This window comes from Saccopteryx bilineata, chromosome 4, assembly GCF_036850765.1.
Source record: "Saccopteryx bilineata isolate mSacBil1 chromosome 4, mSacBil1_pri_phased_curated, whole genome shotgun sequence".
Taxonomy (NCBI): Eukaryota; Metazoa; Chordata; class Mammalia; order Chiroptera; family Emballonuridae; genus Saccopteryx; species Saccopteryx bilineata.
Window position 1 is genome coordinate 35,855,192 of NC_089493.1, and position 23,246 is coordinate 35,878,437.

Sequence of the window (23,246 nt, forward strand, 5' to 3'; positions counted from 1 at the left end):
GCTGTCCTCAGCGCCCGAGCCAACATTGCTCCAATGGAGCCTTGGCTGCGGGAGAGGAAGAGAGAAATAAAGGAGAGGGGGAAAGGTGGAGAAGCAGATGGGTGCTTCTCCTGTGTGCCCTGGCCGAGAATCAAACCTGGGATATCTGCACGCCGGGCCGATGCTCTACCACTGAGCCAACCGGCCAGGGCAGAGGACACCTTCTTCTCATCTGTCAAGGAGGGTCAGCCCAGATGGCATACCTTCTTGATCTCCCTTGGGAAAGGGTCTCCACCAGATGAGGACAGCCAGGTGACTACAGGACCCTGCCCTGTCCCTGTGACAGCGCCCCTACCTCAGGCCAGGACGGGCACCCACCCACTCATTGCTGACTGCTGGCGTTAGGACTCAGGAGCACACTCCCTGCTTATCTAGTCAGGCCGAGGAGACAGACACCCAGACAGACCATGAAACGTAGTGTGCAGAGTGCTGGGACAAAGGTAAACAAAATTGCTTCCAGGAACTTGGGAAACATAGTTTTTCACACTTCTTGTTCGGCCCACTGTGTCCTCAAATAGAGAAGGTATGTGAGGGCGGGACCCACATCAGCCTCTTTATAATCACTACCCCGCGTGGTGTGGAATCTCGCTCCCAGGAGGAGGCGCAATCATGAACAACCTTCTATAACTCCTAACACTGGGCATTCTCAAGGGATTTTCTTGGTACCAGTCACAAATGAGAGGCACCATAGAAAATGTTATTCTTTTATTATTTCAAGGAGGTAATACATAGTCCAATATGCCAAAGCAATAGGGAATTAGAGGCAGCAAGTGGCCAGAGTTTGAGAAGAGCCTCAGGCTGCACCTGTGAGCTCTCATCTGCCCACAGCTCAACGCTACCTACACGAAAGCTGGGTCAGCGACACGGAGCTTGCTGTGACCGCAGCAGTGGACAGATGACCCACCACAACGTGACACTCCGCTGAGAAAGGGGAATCCGTGTGAGCAGCAAAGGCTGAACGCCCCAGGTGGCCCTCCCTGCTGCCTCCGCCAGCTTGTCCAGCACTTGATTTTATTTCTCTGAGCCCGGGGTGGGCAGGATGTGAATAAATCCTGAGTCAGAAGTTAAGGTGAAAGACTTGGTGGTGGTAATGGTCTGGGTGAGAGAGGACAACACTGTCTTTGAGGAGGGTGGGCTAGGACTCTGGCAGAGAAAAGATGGAAACACACAGGATGGCCTCGGCTGCAGGCGTGGCATTGAGGCCACAGGAGGAGTTTGTCATGGTACATGATGGGGTGGGTGAGGGCACGGACGCTGGGCTGCTTCCTCTGGCACAGAGTTGAAATAGACGTTCATTTTCCGCCCATAATTGGTTTCGCATACCTGGGGCTGAAGCAAATCCTGCCCATGCACCACGCGTGGCCTTTGTGAGCTGCATGGCACAGTTCTCCAGTGCGGAAGAGGAAGGACTCCCACTCAGGGAGACCACTGTCCCCCAACCCCGCTCTTTCCGATGCAAATCACCAGGGAGGGAGGTGAGAGCCTTGAGCACCTCCTAGTGCAGCCCCATCAGTTTGTGTTTCTGGAAAATTCATTTTGGTGGGACCCAAAGCCCCTCCCTTGGCATGGAGCAGATTTATTTATTCACCCATGGGAGGCACTTCCTGGCCACTTAATGGTGGCGTGCAAGTGGGAATCACAACAGTAGATGCTGCAATAGTCATGGTGGTCATTCATGTCAATAGGACTGTCGGGCTGGAGAGCCGGTGGGGAGGGGCTGCTTCTTCCCAGCATGCACTCCTCTACAACCAGCCCTGGCCAGCCCAAGTGGGTTCAGATGCTGCATGTGCTGATAGATTTTTGGTTTGTCAGGAGTGGAAAGAATTTTTTTTAAAACCATGCCACTGTGTTCTTCAAACCCAGAGCCACTGGTTTTGTTCTGTTTGACAAAAAAGGGCAATCACAGCTCCACAGTGACCAAGCTTGTGTAGCACAGAGTGCAGTATGTATCAAAACGTATAAACCTTGGTCTGAACAGGTGACACTAAGCTGCGGTGACCACAGAGACTCGGGACCCTGTGTCCTCTAGTCAGTAGAAGGCTCCGCTGTTGCCTTATCCTCATGTTCCTCAAAGCCTGGGACCGGCTTCTGCAGAAAGTGCATGGTGGCCTGGATCACCTTGTCTGGTCCGATGTTGTATACCGGGTGAGTGGGCTGCTGCAGAGAGAACAGATGCCAATCAATCTCCGACAGTCCTTGGAAATGTGACCCATTAAACGTGCTTATAAGAATTGAGCATTGCCTGACCAGGCAGTGGTGCAGTGGATAGAGCATCAGACTGGGATGCAGAGGACCCGGGTTCGTGACCCCGAGGTCGCCAACTTGAGTGCGGGCTCATCTGGTTTGAGGAAAAGCTCACCAGCTTGAACCCAAGGTCGCTGGCTCCAGCAAGAGGTTACTCAGTCTGCTGAAGGCCCGCGGTCAAGGCACATATGAGAAAGCAATCAATGAACAACTAAGGTGTTGCAACGAGCAATGAAAAACTAATGATTGATGCTTCTCATCTTTCTCCATTCCTGTCTGTCTGTCCCTGTCTATCCCTCTCTCTGACTCACTCTCTGTCTCTGTAAAAATAAATAAATAAATAAATAAATAAATAAATAAATAAATAAATAAATAAAAATTGAAAAAGAATTGAGCATAAGGCCCTGGCCGGTAGGCTCAGTGGTAGAGCGTCAGCCCGGCGTGTAGATGTTCTGGGTTCAATTCCCGGTCAGGGCACACAGGTGAAGTGTCCATCTGCTTCTCCACCCCACCCCCCTCGCTTCTCTCTCTCTCTTCTCCTCCCCTCCTGCAACCAAGGCTTGATTAGAGTGAGTTGGCCCCAGGCGCTAAGGATGGCTCCATGGCCTCTGCCTCAGGTGCTAAAAAATGGCTCCAGTTGCAATGGAGTAAGGGCCCCAGATGGGCAAGAATATCACCCCCTAGTGGGTTTGCTGGGTGCATCCCAGTTGGGGTGCATGCGGGAGTCTGTCTCTGCCTACCCCTCTTCTCACTGAATAAAAAAAAAAGAGCCTGACCAGGCGGTGATGCAGTTGATAGAGCGTCGAACTGGGATGTGGAGGACCCAGGTTCAAGATCCCGAGATTACCAGCTTGAGTGCAGGCTCATCTGGTTTGAGCAAGGCTCACCAGCTTGAGCCCAAGGTCTCTGGCTCGAACAAGGGGTCACTCGGTCTGCTGTGGCCCCCTGGTCAAGGCACATATGAGAAATCAAATCAATGAACAACTAAGGAGCCGCAATGAAGAATTGGTGTTTCTTGTCTCTCTCCCTTCCTGTCTGTCTGTCCCTATCTGTACCTCTTTCTGACTCTCTCTGTCTTCGCCACAAAAAAAAAACACTGGGAAGGAGGGAGGGACAAGAATGGAAGATGGCTGCAGAGGAGGAAAATATGGAAAAATGTTAAGACCTGAAAAAGCTAGTGGTTGTTACTCTGATTTTCATCCCTCTACTGGCCGTCTGCGTTTCTGCTGTTAGCTATATTTCCTGAAGCTGCACGCCCCCTTGTCTGAGAGCTGTGCAGTCTTAGACTCACTCATGTCTCGGGCTCAGGTGCGTCTCTTGCAGCCAAGCTGCTCCAGGGCTGGATGTGGTGGTGAACATCCTGCCCACAAGAGGTTGACGGGGTTCTTTTTGTTTTGGGGTTTTTTTTTTAAACTTATTTATTGATTTGAGAGAGAGAGGAAGGAAGACAGAGACAGAAACACTGATCTGTTCCTGTATGTGCCCCTACCAAGCACTGAACCCACATCCTTTGCCACTCGCCACGATGCTCTAACCAACTGAACCACACAGCCCAGCAGGGCTGACAGTGTTTGAGGGCAGCAGACAAAAACAAGTTAAAAAAATTGTGATGAGGGCTATGAAGGCCCAGACAGGGGCTGTGGCCGAGCCTTCTGGGTGGTCTCATTACAGAAGGTCTGAGAAGGCTTCCTCGGAGAGACAGCACGTGAGATGGGAGGTCCGGGAGGCAGCCCACCATAAAGCGAGCTCTGCGTGGCTGAGATAGGAGGTCCGGGAGGCAGCCCACCATACAGCGAGCTCTGCGTGGCTGCGGGCAGCAGAGCGGTACCCCCACCTAGAACCCTGAGTTCTGCCTTTCCGCAGTCACAGCCTCATGAATGGGCTGTAAATGGAGGGAGGGTGGTGACTGCCAGCCCAGCAGAGCCAGTAAGCGCCTGTCCTGAGGGACCCTGTGGAGAGAGGCATTGGGCGCCCTCAGCTGGCCTTACCAGAGCGTTCTCAGGCACACCCAGGACCACATCGTGCAGCATGGCTCCACTGCCGAAGTGCTGTGCTATGGACAGGCCGCTCAGGCAGTAGCAGGTATGGTAGAAGTCCCGGGACCTGCAAGCACAGGGCGGCTCTGGGCAGGTGCTCCTCTGCTCCCCCCCCCCCGCCCCCCCGCCAGCACAGCCTCCAGCAACTAAGCGACCACAGCCTCAGAGGGCAGCACTCACACCCCTCCTGCCCTCCCCTCCGCTCCAGGAAGCCTGGTTTGCCCCAGCTACATTTTCAAAGCCCCATCCTTCAGCTGTGCCAGATAGCGGAAGCTCATTTTAGGGTCAGTCCCTCCAGCTGTCTTCCAGAAGGGGATCACCGGGGTAGTGCTAGTGCTAAATTAATATACTTCTCAAGAAAAAAAAACAAACATCAAAATGTCTAGAAATGGGTCAAATTCTTCCTGATAAACTGCTGGGTACTGGCCGTCAGCTGGGTCTTCCTTGGATGCTGGCGGTATCGGGTGTGTGTGCACCCGTGCGTGTGCGGGCATGGCAGGTGAGAAGCAAAGGGAATGAACTTATTTGATTTCCCTTTTTCTTTTATTTGGCACCTCAAAGTATTTAATCTATCTTGTAATAGTTGCTTTTATAATCTCTGTTTATGATACTCAAGGGTTTGAAAATCCTGTATCCTATTCTATTTAAATCAGTTAGGACCCTAGCCAAATAGCTCAGTTGGTTAGAGCAGTGGTCCCCAACCCCCGGGCTGCGGACCGGTACTGGTCCATGGGCCATTTGGTACCGGTCCGCAGAGAAAGAATAAATGACTTACATTATTTCCGTTTTATTTATATTTAAGTCTGAACAATGTTTTATTTTTAAAAAATGACCAGATTGCCTCTGTTACATCTGTCTTAAGACTCACTCTTGACGCTTGTCTCAGTCACATGATACATTTTATCCGTCCCACCCTAAAGGCCAGTCCATGAAAATATTTTCTGATATTAAACCAGTCCGTGGCCCAAAAAAGGTTGAGGACCACTGGGTTAGAGCATTGTTCTGAAGCACAGAAGTTACAGGTTCAATACTTTGTTGGGGAACACAGGAACAGATCAATATTCCTGTCTCTGTCTCCCTTCCTCTCTCTAAGATAAATAATTAAATTTAAAACAAGGCCCTGGCTGGTTGGCTCAGCAGTAGCGTGTCAGCCAGGCATGTGGAAGTCCCAGGTTCGATTTCCCATCAGGGCACCCAGGAAAAGCGTCTGGGTGCTTCTCCACACTTCCCCCTCTCCTTTCTTTCTGTCTCTTCCCCTCCCGCAGCTAAGGCTCCATTGGAGCAAAGTTGGCCTGGGCGCTGAGGATGGCTCCATGGCCTCTGCCTCAGGTGCTAGAATGGTTCTCATTACAGTGGAGCAACGCCCCAGATGGGCAGAGCATCGCCCCCTAGTGGGCATGCCGGGTGGATCCCAGTCGGGCACAGGCAGGAGTCTGTCTGCCTCCCTGCTTCTGACTTCAGAAAAATACAAGAAAAAAAACTTTTAAAGAAATATCATTTATTTAAAAAAAATAGTTTGGTTAAAAGAAAAAAAAAAGAAATAAAAACTACCAACCCAGCAACGTGTCTGCGTACCTGAAGAGGGGAGTGCGTGTGAGCAGTGGGTAAGGACGGGCCCTGGAGCTGCCAGGATGGACGGCATGCCAAGACACTGCTCCAGAGGTGGACTGTTTTCCCTATGCCACAGCAGCACTGCGCAACTGAGTGCAAAGGGACACCCGGCTTTTCCTTTTTTTAATGTTTATTGTATTGATTTTAGAGAGGGGGGGAAGGGAGAGAGGGTGAGAGAGCCAGGAACATCGAGCTGTTCCTGTACGTGCCCTGACTGGGGATCAAACCAACAACTTCTGCATTTTGGGACGATGGTCTAACCAACTGAGCAATTAGGGAAGGGCTACACCCCGCTTTTAAAGGTTGGCACCTGCTGCTGTCTGGCTCTGAGTGGACCTGAGGCACACACCTCTGTCCCTTTCCCATCCCTTCATCCCTCCCAGAGACGAGGCACTCACTTGCCAGGCTTGTCCAGAAGCCCCCCGGCCGGGCACTGGCAGCACATCAGAATGTACTCCTGCAGGGCCTGCTGATGGAACATCCAGTGGCTCATGCTGAGGGCAGGGTCACCTGTAGAAAGGCAAGGGATCAGTGCGGGCCCAGGACGAGTAGAAGTCCAGCACAGTATCAATGACTTCTTTGTATTGTATTACCCAATGGAAACAGTCAAGGTTTCCCTCTATTCTTGGACTAATGTAGAAAATTACAATCTTGGAACATTCCATATCTTCCCCCAAGTCTCCTGTCATGTCCTTTCTCCTGAACTTGACATGAGTCAAAAGAAGCAATGCAGAGTGGCCTTTGCTTTACTTGAAGTGCATGCACCCTTTATCTCGGATGCCCGGCTTCACCCACACCTGTGGCCGGCATGGACTGGCTGTGAGCTCGCTTTACGGGCTGGCCCCCGTTACTGCTCTTGACTTGGTCCACAACTCCTTACTCTGGGCTTCGAAGGCAGTTCCTCCAGCTCCTCCCTGAAACTTGTTAACCAGACGTGAATAGCTAAGAGAACGCTTCTCAGGGGTGATAGTGTCTGTTTATTCTACTTTTCTGAGTCTGAATTTAATCTATCTCCAAAGGGAATTCTCCAAGTTTTCTCTTGGCTCAAAAATGTTCCTGAGAAGCATTGCTAGGCACTGCCCTCCAGCATTTCAGAATATGCCAAGTAGAAGCTGGCAACTCTGGTAATAATACTAAAGTACTGTCAAGCAACAGGCTTCTTCACTCTGAAGTTCAAGCAGTATGATCAGAGAATTCTGTGGGTCACATGGTTATCAGGCAAGAAGGAGGGACAAGTCTCCAAGATAGATGTGTGGAGAAACTTTTACAGGGGGATTGATTTTTTTAAAATAATGCACATATAGCCTGACCAGGCAGTGGTGCAGTGGATAGAGCGTTGGACTAGGACGTGGAGTGCCCAGGTTCAAAACCCCGAGGTCGCCGGTTTGAGTGCAGGCTCATCTAGTTTGATGAGCCTCACCAGCTTGAGCCCAAGATAACTGGCTCGAGCAAGGGGTCACTCGGTCTGTTGTAGCACCCCAGTTAGGGCACTTATGAGAAAGCAATCAAAGAATAACTAAGATGCTGCAACAAAGAATTGGTGCTTCTCGTCTCTCTCCTTTCCTATATGTCCCTATCTGTCCCTCTCTCTGTCTCTCTCTCTGTCTCTGTCTCTCTCTCTCTCTCTCTCTGTCACAAAAAAAGAACAATAATAATGCATATATAAGATATGCATTAAGTCCTTAGTCAATTTAATAATTTGATACCTGGCCTACAAAGAGAGCAAAAAAACCTATAAATGAGAATTAAAAGCTTTTTTTTTTTTTTTTTTTTTTTTTTTTTTACAGAGACAGAGAGAGGGATAGACAGGGACACACAGACGGGAACGGAGAGGTAAGAAGCATCAATCATCAGTTTTTCATTGCGACACTTTAGTTGTTCATTGATTGTTTTCTCATATGTGCCTTGACCGTGGGCCTTCAGCAGACCAAGTAACCCCTAGCTCAAGCCAGCGACCTTGGGTCCAAGCTGGTGAGCTTTTTGCTCTAACCAGATGAGCCCGCACTCAAGCTGGCAACCTCGGGGGTCTCGAACCTGGGTCCTCCGCATCCCAGTCCAATGCTCTATCCACTGCGCCACCGCCTGGTCAGGCAAAAGCTATTTTTTCTTTCTTCTAGTCTTTTGTTTGTTTCTAAGCAATTTTCTATATACTTTTTTAAAAGACTTTATTTATTGATTTTACAAGGAGAGGAGGGGCAAAGAGCAAGAAGTATTGACTCAGTTGCTTCACTTTAGTTGTTCATTGCTTGCTTGTTACTTGTCATATGTGCCTTGACCCGGCAAGCCCAGGGTTTCAAACCGGCGACCTCAGCGTTTTAGGTCGACGCTCTATCCACTGCACCACCACAGGCCAGGCTTTCTATATATACTTTTGTATCTTAAGTTTTTCATTTCACACTATAGGTATAAATATTCCCGTTCTGCTATATAATTTTCATAACCATCATTCTAAAGAGCCATATAGTATTTCATTAAGTGGATGCACAAGGTAACTGCATTAATATAGGCACTGGGCCAAAACTCTCATATATATGAGTATAGAATCATCTATGGTAAAAATTTTTAATGTTTCCAATAAATACAGTATATAAAGTATTAAGTAAAATATTTAATTGTGTGATATTTATAAATATAAAATATACAACCCTGACTGAGTAGCTCAGTTGGTTAGAGCATTGTCCCTCATGTCAAGGTAATAGGTTTGACACCCATTCAGGGCACTTACAAGAATCAATCCATAAATGCACAAATGAATGGAACAGCAAATTGATGTTTTTCTGTCTCTCTCTCTCAAATCAATTTTAAAAAAAGAAATATACAGAAAAATAGTTCTTAAATTTCTTAAATGCAGGAGACAGAGATGGGGGCGGATGGAAAGTGATCAGAGTTTTCTGGTTTGAGCACTAGATGTGGTTCAGTGGTTGGCTGACATGTGGGGGTCATGTGCAAAAACCATTCATCTTCAACATCTAAGTCCTGCTGGCGTCTCAGACGCTCACACTGGCTGAGGCACGCAGGAAGTGAGCCCAGCAGAAGGAGAGCAGTCCGACATCGCCCCCTCAGGCTCCTCCGGGCAGCCCATGCTCTCAGAAGCACTCGCATGACTTTAATTGTTTCCCTCTTCTTTCCCCACCTACAAGCACAGCTGGCTTTGTAGAGGACACACACATCTATGATGGGATTTCACCCTATCTCCTTTTACGAATTTTCAACGTTGTTTCCAGTTCTTTGGAATTATAAAAAAAAAAATGTTGCAATACACATCCTTGTGAATCTTCTGTATGTTAGGATTATTTTCTTCCAATAGATTCACAGGAGTGGAACTATTCAGTTAGAGAGAATAACATTTTTAAGGCATTTAATAGGTATTGATAAACTACTTTAAGACTTCATTTAGCCACCAGCAGAATTTAAGATGTTCCTGTACAACCTCCAGCACTTACATTTTAAAAATTCTCAGCGTTTAGAATGTTAAAAAGAAAAAGGAACAGTACCTGATCATTTCTTTTGATTTACATGCCCTTGATTACTAATTAAGGTGGAACTGTCCCATAACTTTGGTTTACTAACTGTATTTCTTTTTGAAAGTGTTTGTTGGTCCTTTGTCTTCTGAGATCCAAGAATTGACTTTACCAGTCTAGCTGTCTATTGTATTTACTCTTTGTCTATATCATCTGCTACCCATATATTCACCTTCTGTTTGGTGCTATAATCACACTGTTGAGTTTGTCTTTGTAATTTCTTCTTTAAAGAAGCATATTTGATGGGTACATGGATTCTTGGGGGGAGGTTGATAAAAATTCTAACACCGACTATGGAGATGGCTACACAACTGTGCGTATACACTAAAAACCCATAAATTGCACACTTCAAATGGCTGAACGGTAAATTATATCTCAAGAAAGTTGTTACTTTAAAAAGCATATTTATTAAACTTTAGGATAACGGCATTCAATATCTGTACAAAATATACCTTTATTTCATATCGTATAAGAAATAAAAGATTGTTATTACAAGGTAAATAATAACCTATCGTAAAAATTGGAATTGGAAATGAAAATGCCACGTTTAATATTAATTACAGAGTGCTTCAGTTCCTCCCACGTTATCGAGGTCAGAAAGCTCGAAGTTCAGTCCTGACAGGGAACCTGCAGAGATCTGGAGTGTGCACACGGGCAGAGATCTGGAGTGTGCACACGGGCAGAGATCTGGAGTGTGCACACGGGCAGAGATCTGGAGTGTGCACACGAGCACACAGAAGCATAGTGAGACGGAGGAAGACATTATCATGGGCTGACAGTTGTGCCCCGGAACCAGCTTTTAAACCCTCATACCTCTCCCTTAAATTACAGATCCTCCCTTTGATGTCACTCTACATTTCAAAGGCCCCTTTCATCTAAGAAATCAAAAGTTTACCCAAACAGTAAGTGACAGGTGCAGCCACAGGTCACTCAGTTTCCCAGGGGGACAAACACAGGCCTGGGGGATGTCCCAAAGAGCAAACAAGTGACCAGTAACTACAGACAGAAACTCACAGGCCTGCTGCCCTCTTAGTCCTCCACAAATACAGGATAATTCACCAACTGAGTGAACACTGGACACTGTTTAAGACACTAATAACTCATGCTTCTACTCAACACTGTCTTCCACATGCGTTCCAGCCCCGCCCACTGGGAGGTACTGCTGGCTCCTGGCAGAGCCAGCGTCCCGCCTGCATTCAGGTGCTGATGTGTGCCGGTCCCTCATCATCTTTTTAGTTAACAATATGATCATCACCTTCTCAGAGTATATTTATTCATTTTCTAAAATAAAAGTAGTCAAGTACATGGTTTTTTTTAAAAAAGGCAAGAGTATAGTACAGATAAAAAATTTAAGAAGGAAGTCCCTCCTCCCTGTTCCTCCCTCTCTCTACCAGAGGTGCCCACTGTTGAAGGGGCTTCGTGTCCGCACCCAGGAAAAGCTGTGCGGATGCCAGCCTGTGCACACACAGACTGCTCCAGGCCTGGTCTTTTACACGTGAGGTTGTGTCATAGAGAGCTTTCCACATTGGTCCACTGTATGCAGCTACTGTATGGAGAGATCAGAATTTACTCAACTGTTGTGATGGGCAGTGGCGTTGTTTTCTATTAAAACCCCACTTCAGCCTGACCAGGCAGTGGCGCAGTGGATAGAGCGTGGGACTGGGATGTGGAGGACCCAGGTTCGCGACTCCGAGGTCACCAGCTTGAGTGCGGGCTCATCTGGTTTGAGCAAAGCTCACCAGCTTGGACCCAAGGTCGCTGGCTTGAGCAAGGGGCCACTCAATCTGCTGTAGTCCCCCTGGTCAAGGCACATATGGGAAAGCAATCAATGAACAACTAAAGTGCCACAACAAAAAACTGATGATTGATGCTTCTCATCTCTCTCCGTTCCTGTCTGTCTGTCCCTACCTATCCCTCTCTCTGACACCCTCTCTGTCTCTGTAAAAAAAAAAAACAAAACAAAAAACCACCCCACTTCAATACACATCCTTTGCTGGTATTTGACAGTACAGTTGCAGGGTTCAAATAACTTAAACAGATGCCTCCAAAATACCCTCCAAAAAATGATGCATTATTTATTTATACCCCTACTAACAGTACAAATGCCTGTGCTTCCACACTCTCCCCAACGTTGGGGATCAAAGTTTCTCATCTCCGTCAATCTGATAGCAAAAACAAATCATTTCCTGTGTTTATTTGCTTTTCTTTAATTATCATCTTTTTGTTTGATTAATGGCCATCCGTGGTGGTTACATGCAGGGCTCTGATACCACTGTGGGTGGTAATCAGGTATTCATAAAGCAAGTCACTTACCCTTGATGTACTGTTTCCTCATCTGTAAAGTGGGAATAACAATAGTACCTATTTCAAAAGGTTGTTCAGAGCGTCAAATGAGAACATCTATGTGAAAACTGAGTTCAGACCCTGGCTGACCTTGAGCGCTTGGTGATTTTCAGCTGCCGGTAGTTGCAGCAGTTGGAGAAGTAACAGTAATAGCAGCTCTTTCTCTGCCTGTTTAGAGCCTTTGCCTGCTTTTCAACTGGGCTGTTTAGCTGCTTCTTGATTTAGATGACTTTCTCAAATTAAAGAATGAACCCTTTGTCATTTGTCACAAATATTTTCCCCACCTTGCTACTTGTTTTGTTTATATAATTTCCCTTCTTTTGTAAAATAACTTTTGTTGTTTTTCTTTAAGTAAGAAATACAAAGTAATTATAGAAAAATTGAAAATACAAATAAAAAAGAGAGAAAACAAACATCGCCTGTCATTTCACAACCCAGATTACCTTCTAGTAACATTTTTAGAGTCAACTCTTCAGTGAAACTGGAATTATCTATATACCGCTCTGAAACCTAACATTGATCACAGTATATTTTAAGTATCTTTCTATGCTGCATCTCCTTTTAATGCCCAACGTCAGTATTTTGCCCACTATTCAAAACCCTTCCCTTCTTCCAGGACCCTGTCTAGTGCCAGCCCACCATGTCTGAGACGCGGCGAGTGTGGGCCCAGCCCGGGCCTGCTCCAGGCAGTGCGAGAACCTGGGAGCGCTGACATTCACAGGCAACCTTTTCCACAGGCAAAGCTCTGGATGTGACTGGTCCTCCAGAAAGTGTGCTGCAATAAACAGACTGTCAACCAGGCCCCCCTGGAAGACTTTGGCAGGAGGGCTGCTATTACAGCTCGCTCCGCATTTTCCTGGCAACCGCCGGGTGACGGCATCATATCCCTGCCAGGGACAGGCTTGTGAAAGGCTGACAGTTTTACCAGGGGCTCAGTCTCACCAGTTCCAATAAAAGGATCACTAAAACCCCATGTTATTTCTGTTTCGAAGACGCTGGGCTCTTGGGGAATTCCCCACTGTAATATTCAAGCCAGAGACGCGTGGGCTTCAGAGGCAGGGGGGCTGATAGGTCTGAACGCTCTGAGCCCGGAGCCCAGGGGCCCCAGCCAGGGCTCTCAGGGAAGGCAGCACAGAGGCTCTGTTTACTCTAGTTCAGTCTCAAAGGTGGCCACAACTCAAATGAAACCAAGAAACGAAAGAAAGGGGCTCAAAGAGAACAGGCAAACAAGGAGAAAAAGTATATTTGTGTGTTGGGGTAGGGGGGTGAGCAGTAGAAAAGAATCTCATCTTTTACATTTGAGCAACTGATTGCCCAAGGAAAAGCTTCCCCCTGGGCCACGGGATCTCACTCCAACAACAGATCCACACCCAGCGGAGCAGCCCCGAACGCCCCTCTCCCGCTGGCTCCGCGGAGACATCCTGTTCTCACACAGAACAACCGGGAAACAACTCCTGCGTCAGCAGACAGCCGGAGATTCCAAGAGGTAATAAGGAGAAAGGCTCCCGGAAGCTCTGCCTGCTGTCCACCTGCTCTGGGTTTGCATTCCCACTTGAGACGCCACAGAGAAGAACATGGGTCTCTCCCCTCCAGTAAAGCAGGGGGGAACAAACACCTGTTTCAGATTCTTCAACATTTTAAAATCCCACCTCTCTGAGGGTGGCAATTACGCAGCCAGACAGACACAGTAGGTCTTCTTTCTGTGGGTTCTGGTTCTCTGCCCCCTTTTACAGTTGCCTTTCTGTCACTCTTGTGACCACAGGCACAGCATGGGTTTTCAGTTCTGATCTGACCAACATGGAGCACCGCACTGGAAACTGCGGCTTCACACCCAGCTGAGGGGGCAGTCACCCTGGGGCCCAGGCCTGGCACCCGCCTCCGCCTAACCACAGCCTGGGTGAAGCAGCCATGAGTCCCTAAACCACTGGCACCAGCTCCTAACCTATTCTGCACGTGCATGCAGAAGAGGAGGTTCCAGGCTGGGAACTCAAAATCCCGTCTGCACAGGGTTATCCTAATCGCTGCTCTGAGAACGCGCTCTGGTTTCCTGACTTGGGTAGCAGCCGGGGGCAGTCATGGAGCCCCCGCCCACAGCTCCCGGCTCACCTTGAGCGTGCAGCGCGCGGTGGAGGAGGGGTAGGAGCCCTGCCTGCCAGAAGGAGTAGCAGCCATCCACCAGCTTGTTGCAGCGGCCCTGAAATCCACCTTCAAACCGCATCTGCCGGCTTGTCACCCATTGCTGAGAAGGAGACAAAGGGAGAGAGGGGGTTGTCAGCTAAAAAGAGACACAAAACCCAGCAAGACAGGTCTCCAGAGACTGATCCGGGGAAGGAGGGCTCCTGTCTCGGGGCTTCCTGAGGCTTAAAGTTCTGGTGCTCTGGCCTCTCACCCCCTTCCCCTCACTGCCGCAGACCTCGAGTGGAGCACTTAAGCTGACCTTTTCGAAGCGACCAGCATTGATCTCTGCTCAGAGCCTAACACGATGAGCCACCCTTTCTCTGGTTCCAAATGGGTTCTGGTGCTGAGAGAATCAAGAGGCCAGGTTGGCTTGTAAAGAGACCTGCAGATGTCTCTTACTAAACAGGGCTTCACTGGGAAATTTAAGGCAAGACCACCAGCAGCTCACTTCTAATCACTTTCCCTGCTCAGGGAAGTTGGTTGATTAAAAGCAGATATATGGAATTTTGTGCTACATCTCGTCAGATGATCTCAAACCGTTTCTTTTACTTGGTTCCTGAGGAAACGTATCCAAGGTCTCGAAGCAAGTCACTCACAAGACTGGAAGCAGAAGCCTTGAGTCCCGATGACCAATGAGAGCCCTGTCCAGTCTAGCCTCTCTCCAGGGAACCTGGGGGGCTGACAGACGGATATCTTTTACTCTGGACCTGTAAAGTGGCTCTGGATGTCGCTCAGCAGTCACACATGGTATTACCATTCCTTGCTTATTTCCAAGTTTTCTAAACACACTCTACTGCTACGATCAAGATAGTCACAGTTGGGCCCCTGCGAAGAGCAGAGCCAACTGGCTGAGCAGATAATGACATCTGCATTTCCCTCCCAGCCCTGCAAGGCAGTTGCAGCCACCAGCCATGGGCTTCCAGAGCTGTCTCCGTAACTGAACAGCACACAGCAGTACCTCCCCTGAACTACATCCTTCCTAGACTGAGTTCTTGAAAGTAGCCACAAAGAACCCTCCCAAAAAGGGGGCTGGAGGGCAATGGAGTTGGTTTTCCAGTCATCCTTTAAGCTAATGGTTGTAGAATTTAGATGATAACAGCATACCCCTGTTTAACACCCACCCAGAGAGTCATAATCCCAAATTCTTAAAAGACCAAAAAAAAAAAAAAACCACACAAAAAGTTGCACTGCAGATGTAGGCACTAATATATCCCCAGTCTTAAATGAGCCAGTACTTTAGGGATGATGCCATTTAGTGAAAGTAAGCTACTCATTACTCAAGTAGTGGGAAGTAATAGCCTTCATCTTACTTACCCCACAGATTGTTTTTAGGCCAGACTAATTAATTTTTTCCAGTATCTCAGCCCATGGCTTCACTCTCTTGACTATATAAAACCCTTCAGATATAGGCCCTAGTTCTCCCAAAGCAAATGAGGAAAGGGAGTATTTTCAGTAAGAAGGACACTAACCTTTCCTGAGCACCTACCATGTGCCAGGCTGCTTATATATGTTCTCTCCTTTAACCTCCAAGGAACTATTACTCTACCTCATAGAGAGAAACAAAGTTGAAGCTAAAACAGATTAGACAATTTTCATAAGGTCACATGGCTAGGAAGTGGTAGAGACAGGGTTCAAATCTAGAATATTGTCTTTGTAACTGAGGCATTTGCTAATTATATTCTTTATTTCAGCCTGAGAGATGGAACTTCTATGTTTCATGCTTTACTAGTAATCATATTTTGGTGGATTTCAGAGTCCAGTGCACAAAGTTGGCCATTTCAGTATGAACCTGCAAACCTTCAGTATGCTATACGGACTTCCTCAGGATAAGGACAACACACTGAAGGTCACAGCTCACAGAGTAGGACAGAAACTCTCTAGGGGCTTACAACGGGTCTCATGACAATTCCTACGATAGGAGCCTGACATGTACACTTGGGGAGAAAAGATGAATGTCAATTGCAGCTGGTTTGCTCTAAGGTCATGGTCAGGGAGTAAATGCTTCCCAAAGGCATCGCCCCGGGTGCCCGTGGGTGTGTGCATGTTTGTGCACTAGGTCTGCAATGATAACTTAACTATAGTCGAGTGACTCCTTGAAGCTGACAGTTTTCTGAGTTCATTCTGAATATTGTTCAGGAGCTTGAAGTCCAGATATAAGTGTTTGGGCCACCCGCTCAGTGCAATTAGCCTGCTCTGCCCAGCAAATTTAAATGCAGTTACTAAATGTTCACATAGTATGGCAGGTAATAAAACTTGGCCTCAAAATGCCTCAAAGCTCTTCTCACGACTTTGTCTCTTAGGATAGTCTAAGACACATGTTAACCCCTAATTTTAATAAACTGAAGGGAGGTACATTTTTCTTGGAAGTTTGAAGAAGGTACTCTGTCTCATAGCACATGTCTGAGGCACTCAAGAACACTGTCTGGAGTCGTCCTGACACACTATGGAAGGCTCAGAGCAGGATGAGGGGAAGGGAGGAAGAAGGGGGCTGATGCAGAGAGCGACCTGCACTCCTCCCCCTTCCTCAGAGCAGGGTGAGCGCTCACACCACTCCATCACAGCTCCACCACAGCCCTTCTGGTTCAGGGGCTCAAGGTGGGAACTCTGTCAGCCCCTCCCCCAGGCCAACCTCCCCCAAAGCCTAAGTAGTCACATCCCCAGGAGTCTGGGGCTGGAAGATGGATCGACAGACGCTTACCAATAAGTTCTTTAAGTTTAAGGAACGTTCCTTCTTGAGGATGACCAGAGCCGCCAGGCCACAGAACGTGTAGCCTCCGTGGGCTTCCATCCCCGGTACCCCGCCAATTCCACCTTCCCAGTTCTGACACCTAGGAGATTGGCAGAAGGAGATTAAAGGGTCAGTGTCAACCAATGAGGGGCCGGGCTGAGTGGATGGGCACAAATGTAGAGCCCTGGATGGCAAAGAATGTGTTCATTCACATTAAGCTTAAACCAAGACAAGTATGACTAGAAAGATGCCACCTAATTAACTTTTAGAAATGCCTTTCCTCAAAAGAAAGAAAGAAAGAAACTCAGAAGTAGTCTACTTATGTAGCAAACATAATACCTCAAATCATTTTTTGGAAAAAGGATATAAAATCGTATATACAGTATGATAGCCACCAGGTTAAAATAAAATTGAAAAATAATTGCTAATTTTGGTTATCTTAGTACAAGTTTATTGCTAATATTTTCTTCTTTATTCTTCTGTATTTTCAAGAGTTTCTATAGTAATCTTGTATACCTTTACAACTGTCTAAAATAAACTTATTTTTTAAAATTTTAATTTCCTATATATTCAAATTATTTATTATTACAATTATTATTTGAGGTTAGACCATATATTAAGAGTGTATTTTCTAGTCTTTAAAGCATGCATAATCTTTGGCCCAGTAATATAGGGTCATTTCTAGGGATTAACCCTACAAAATAATGTTTCCAAAGATCAGATTATAAGAATGTTTACTATATTCCCATTTATAACACTAAAATGTTAGAAAAAAACACAGAAGCTCAACAGTGGCCTGACCTGTGGTGGCGTAGTGGGTAAAGTGTCGACCTGGAATGTTGAGGTCGCCAGTTTGAAACCCTGGGCTTGCCCAGTCAAGGCACATATGACAGGCAACAAGCAATCAATGTACAAATAAAGTAAAGCAACTATGAGTTAATACTTCTTGCTTCCCCACTCTGTAAAATCAATAAGTAAAATCTTTTAAAAAAAATATTTTTTAAAAAAGAAGCTGAACAGTAAGGGACAAATTATAAAAATTATGGTATATCTCAGTGGTAGTCAACCTGGTCCCTACCGCCCCCTAGTGGGCGTTCCAGCTTTCATGGTGGGCGGTAGCGGAGCAACCAAAGGATAAATAAAAAGATAGATTTAACTATAGTAAGTTGTTTTATAAAGATTTATTCGGCCAAACTTAGCGAAAATCTGACATAAAGTACTTGGTAAGTAATTATTATGATATGCTTTAACTTGCTGTAACTCTGCTTTATAAAGTTTATAAAGTAAAGTTACTTCCCTACTTTATAAATCACCATTACTGTGGAACCGGTGGGCGGTTAGAAAATTTTACTACTAACAGAGATACAAAAGTGGGCGGTAGGTATAAAGAGGTTGACTACCCCTGGTATATCTAATACAACCGAATACTACAGTCATTTAAAGTGCTATAGAAGTATATTACAGATGTTCCTGATATATTACATGAAAAAGTTATAAAATGATAATGTGCTGTATGATTATTCTAGAATTCTGGAAAGATATATACCAAAAGAGTTGTTGGTAGTGGACTACACGTGGTTTAGTTTCTCCTTTTTGCTTTACTATAACAAACATGCTTTATCTGTGAAATAAAGAAATTTTCTTCTCAGTATATTTTCATGTAACAACAGAGAACTTTCTCCTAATAATCTCGAAGTATATACGTATGTATAGTCATGCTCTCTACAGGTGAGTCTGCTTCACAATCCCAGTGGCAGTACAGGTGCACAGGTGGATGAGCACCAAATCCAAGAGTGGGTAGAACTTCCAGGTGGGAGAGAAAGGAAGCGGAAATACCTCCTGTATTGCAGGCACGTCTCCCTTGAGGCCAGGCATCTGGGAACCCACAGACCCTGTCAGAGATGGCACAGGACTAGAGAGATCACAGTGCAGACAGAGTACAGAGTCAAACACTGGCTACCATTCCCTGCACTGATTCTTGAGCATCCTCTGTCCCCGACTCCACTGTCACCCCAACACACACTCCACATTTTCTTTCCTGTACACTTGGCTATGTGAAGCACAAAAATACCTCAAATTTAAAAGTTCTAATGAGTCAAGAATACATATACAAGGGACCTCTTATAATCTTTCTTTATTTTAACTTACCTGCAGTTAAAAATAAACAATAAAGAATAAGTCTCCTGCCTACCCTGATCTCCTGGTCCCTCTCACCAGCAGTGACACCTGTCAGTTTATATTTCTTTTTCTCTGTGCATGCACACACACACACACACACACACACACGCACATGCCCACACAATATGCGCATATATATATATATATATATTTCAAGTGTCTTCTAGCTAAACATAATGAATTGAGCACAGAGCCAGTATGAAAGAATTTTTGTAAGGGACAAGCCCACAAGTGTAAAGAGAATAGGAGAGAATATAAATACAGACAGGAGATGAATTTTGAAAGCTAGAAAAGGAGAGAAGTAACTGATTTAACAGAATAGAAAACTGACTCAACAGACTAGAGCCCAGAGAGGGGCGAGGAAGCAAGGTGATCTGCTCCAATGGTTGCAAATTTATATCAGAATCAGTTAGACCTCCAGGTACCCAGCAGAAGGACTCAAACCCAGTGGAAGAAAGATGGGTGGTTTCAGGGAATCTAAAATCCAGGGTATCCAGAACAGCTGAGAGCAGCAAGGAGGCTCTGTACTGAACAGGGTGTTAAGTAAGTCTACAATCAAAACACAAACACCCCCAACCCCTTTCCCTACAGTATTTCCCAAAGCTGGCTGTCAAATTCATACTGCAACCAGGAATCTGGAAGATTCCTCCCTAAGGAAACTCATATGCCCAAGGAAAAACCCCTACACATATTGCTATTTGAGAATTCCCCAGTGAATGGCTGGATCCCAGCCCACCCTGGCACACATAGCTCCCCATCAGATTTTAGCTCTTGACTCCTGATGTGAATACCAGATATCTGAGTTAAGTCTCCAGTATGAAACAAACAAAAGTAAATTGGAGGAAATAATGTAGGAAGCAGAAGTAAGCTCCTTAAAGTTATACCTTTAGACAAAACATAATATAAAATAAAAACAGTGCAGATATAAAATAGTCCCAAAACAAGAACAGGAGAGTATATAAGAAAGAAGCATTCTTTGCTATAAATGAAGGGAAAATAAGCTCTGGAAATTTTTAAATAGAGTTGCTAAACTAAAAACAACAGAAGTATTAGAAGATGAAAGGTAAAGCAATCTCTCAAAAAGTACATAAGAAAAATTATGAGATGAAAAATAGGCAAAACATGTTTGAAAAATTAGAATACCAACCCTACTTTATAGGATGTTATAAAAAGAGCAAACACAGAAAATGGAGAATAAATTATCAAAGATATAATATAATACAGGTTCTTAGAACTAAAGTATATGCAATTCCAGATCAAAGATACCTCCTGGTTCCTAGCACAATGAATTTTTTAAAAATCCATATCTTGCTTCATCAGCATGAACTTTCCAAAGAACAAAAAGATTCTAAAATCATCTGGGGACCGAAAATGGGGTGGAACAAAGAGAAAGAGAAACAAAACAAAACCACAATGAATTGGGAATACAATGGCATTAGGAGGCTGGAAAGCACAGTGGTCGGAACATCACAATGTCTAAGCTACATTTCAAAAATTACTTGACATATATAGAATCAGGAAAATATGACATGCTCCAAGATACCCAGATGTTAAAATTACCATATAAGGCCCTGGCTGGTTGGTTCAGTGGTAGAGCATCAGCCCAGTATGTAGATGTCCTGGGTTTGATTCTCAATCAGGGCACACAGGAGAAGCAACCATCTGCTTCTCCACCTATCTCTCTCTCTCTCTCTCTCTCTCCCCCCCCCCCACCCTGCAGCTATGGCTTGCTGGTTTGAGCACATCAGTTCCCAGGTGCTGAAGATGGCTCTGAGCCCCCGCCTCAGGCACTAAAAACAGCTCAGTTGTGAGCACAGCCCCAGATGAGCAAAGCATCAGCCCCAGATGGGGTTGGCTGGGTGGATCCCAGTCAGGGTGCGTGTGGGAGTCTGTCTCTCTATCTCCCCTCTTCTCACTTGGAAAAAAGAAAAAGAAAAAAAATTATCACACAAGGATTTTAAAGCAGGTATTATAATTACATATTTACCTCAAAGATGAAAAATATACTTGAAAGGAATAAAAAGATGGGAAATTTCAACTGAGCAACAGAAAGTATAAAAAATAACTAAATGCATGCAGTTTAGCTCAAAAGCCTATACTCTCAATCGCTAAACTATAGTTGCCCCACTATTGAGTATGACATACCAAGTCCTCAGTAAATTTAGTTGGTTATTTTATCAGCCTTTTTAACAAGGACACTGGAAGCCAGAAGATAATGGAGCAATGCTTAAAATTTCTGAAGGAATACAACTTACACAGTTTTCCAATTTAGAAATCTCTAACCAGATAAACTACCAATTGAATATGAGATTAAAGATATATGTCAAGCCCTGGCCGGTTGGCTCAGTGGTAGAGCGTCGGCCTGGCGTGCAGGAGTCCCGGGTTCGATTCCCAGCCAGGGCACACAGGAGAGGCGCCCATCTGCCTCTCCACCCCTCCCCCTCTCTCCTTCCTCTCTGTCTCTCTCTTCCCCTCCCGCAGCCAAGGCTCCATTGGAGCAAAAGATGGCCCGGGCGCTGGGGATGGCTCCTTGGCCTCTGCCCCAGGAGCTCGAGTGGCTCTGGTCGCGACAGAGCAACGCCCCAGATGGGCAGAGCATCGCCCCCTGGTGGATGTGCCGGGTGGATCCCAGTTGGGCGCATGCGGGAGTCTGACTGCCTCCCCGTTTCCAGCTTCAGAAAAAAAAAAAAAAAAGATATATGTCAAACCTTTAAAAGTGTTTCACTATAACCAATGTTACCCCAATAAACTTAATTTAAAAAATTTTTAATGTATCATCCAAGAGCTCTTTTGGAAGATCTATTAGAGTATGAGCTTCATTAAAATAAGTCAGTAAAACCAAGAGAAAAGGGGTGTCAACAAAAGAGAGAACTGAAGTGAATTCTGAGCTGGAGGAAAGCTCCTCGATGCCTGCTGTGCAGCAAGCTGACAGCAACCTGTGTGACCGGAGCGGAGCAGGCGGCAGAGGGCTCCAGCGCGGTAACTTAGAACACATGCATGCGCGCGCGCACGTACGAACACGTACACAAATACACACACAAGACAGTCCACACATTACCAAAAGTGTTGAACTGCATTGAGAGTAATTTTATAGCTCTGTAAGAAATTTGGGGAATGAACTCATAATATATACATTAAAAAAAAAGAGGTACAAGGATGACGTCAGAGTAATGGCGGAGTAGGAAGCGATACCGATAAATCTCCCCCAAAACTCAACAAGATCTTCAACCAGAAACAGAAAAACCTATACTTGGAGCTTCCAGATTCTTCGCAATACACCCAAAGGTATGATTGAGTGAAAAATTGGCTAAATATATAACCAAACCCCGAAGGAAATAGGGAGTAAGAAATGCTCCGCCTTCCTCACTAACCTAAACAGGGCGGCTTTCTCTGGTAACTGTGAATATAGAAACTGAGGCGGGCAAAGGGGGTGAATAGATCCAGGCCCCCGCAGCAAAAACGGCCGAACCAGGCTGTGGCTCAGAGATCCAAGCCGAGGAAAATCTGATCCTGTGGCAACCCGGGCAATACAAGCTAACACTCGCGCCAAACCCAAACAAAGAAAGACAAGCGGAGCGGCCATTTTACCCGGTCTCCTGGTCGGTGCGCAGTTAGTGGAAGAGAGATTTCTTCCTAAGCCGCGGAAGTGGGTGCCCGTGTTGCCCCACGGAGAGGCAGGGTCAGAGGCCTTTCTGTGGGCTGAGGGCAGAGTCTCTGGGCAGCCCCAGCGCCCTGGGAAAGCCACGCACGGGAGGGAGTGAGAACTAATCCCAACGGTGGAGATTTTCCATGCTGGAGGCTGTTTCACTCAGAGGGAACCACGGCCGGCCTCATATCCTGGTTTGCGCGCGCAGATAAGGAGTGAGCGATTCCTCCGAGTGCCTCGGCAGTGCGTGCCCGTGTTATCGCAGAGAGGGGCAGAGTCAGGGGCCTTTGTGTGGGCCAAAGCGGAATCTCGGGCCGCCCCAGCGCCTTGCAAAAGCCGCACACGGGGACGGAGCGAGACTCAATTCCAACGCTGCAACTTTTCCCTGCGGTTGGGGGTTTCACTCAGAGCGTGAGACTGCTGGCCGGATATCCTGGTTGCAGACAGTGAGTGAGACTTTCCTCCAAGCGCCCTGGAAGTGGGCGCCCGCTTGTGTTACCGGATAGAGTGGCAGAGCCAGAGGTCTTCGAGTGGGCGGAAAGCCCGCCTGATTATGCTAGCAGCTCTGACTGACTGAGCCTTACCCAGAGCCCTGTGCTGAGTGGAAATAGAGTGGGGAGTTGCCAGCAATTTGAGCCTCTTACTATCCAGGCAGAGGCAGCAGCAACCCCATACCTGGACTATCAGGCTACTAATTGAGGAAGGAAAGACTAGGAGAAAGG

The 23,246-nt window shown here is 46.4% G+C and overlaps 1 protein-coding gene across 1 annotated transcript in view; it reads right to left on the reverse strand.

Moving 5' to 3' along the window:
• Positions 1 to 729: 729 nt before the first annotated feature.
• The window catches only part of FNTB (farnesyltransferase, CAAX box, subunit beta), an 84,400-nt gene continuing 61,883 nt past the window's right edge, over positions 730 to 23,246 (reverse strand). Inside the window, exons 8-12 of the mRNA XM_066272832.1 lie at positions 16,671 to 16,800; positions 13,901 to 14,033; positions 6,329 to 6,440; positions 4,272 to 4,386; positions 730 to 2,196 (exon numbers count right to left, since the gene is read on the reverse strand). Coding sequence (XP_066128929.1) covers positions 2,065 to 2,196; positions 4,272 to 4,386; positions 6,329 to 6,440; positions 13,901 to 14,033; positions 16,671 to 16,800 — 622 coding nt within the window. The 3' untranslated portion in view covers positions 730 to 2,064. The remainder of the gene's footprint in view (positions 2,197 to 4,271; positions 4,387 to 6,328; positions 6,441 to 13,900; positions 14,034 to 16,670; positions 16,801 to 23,246) is intronic.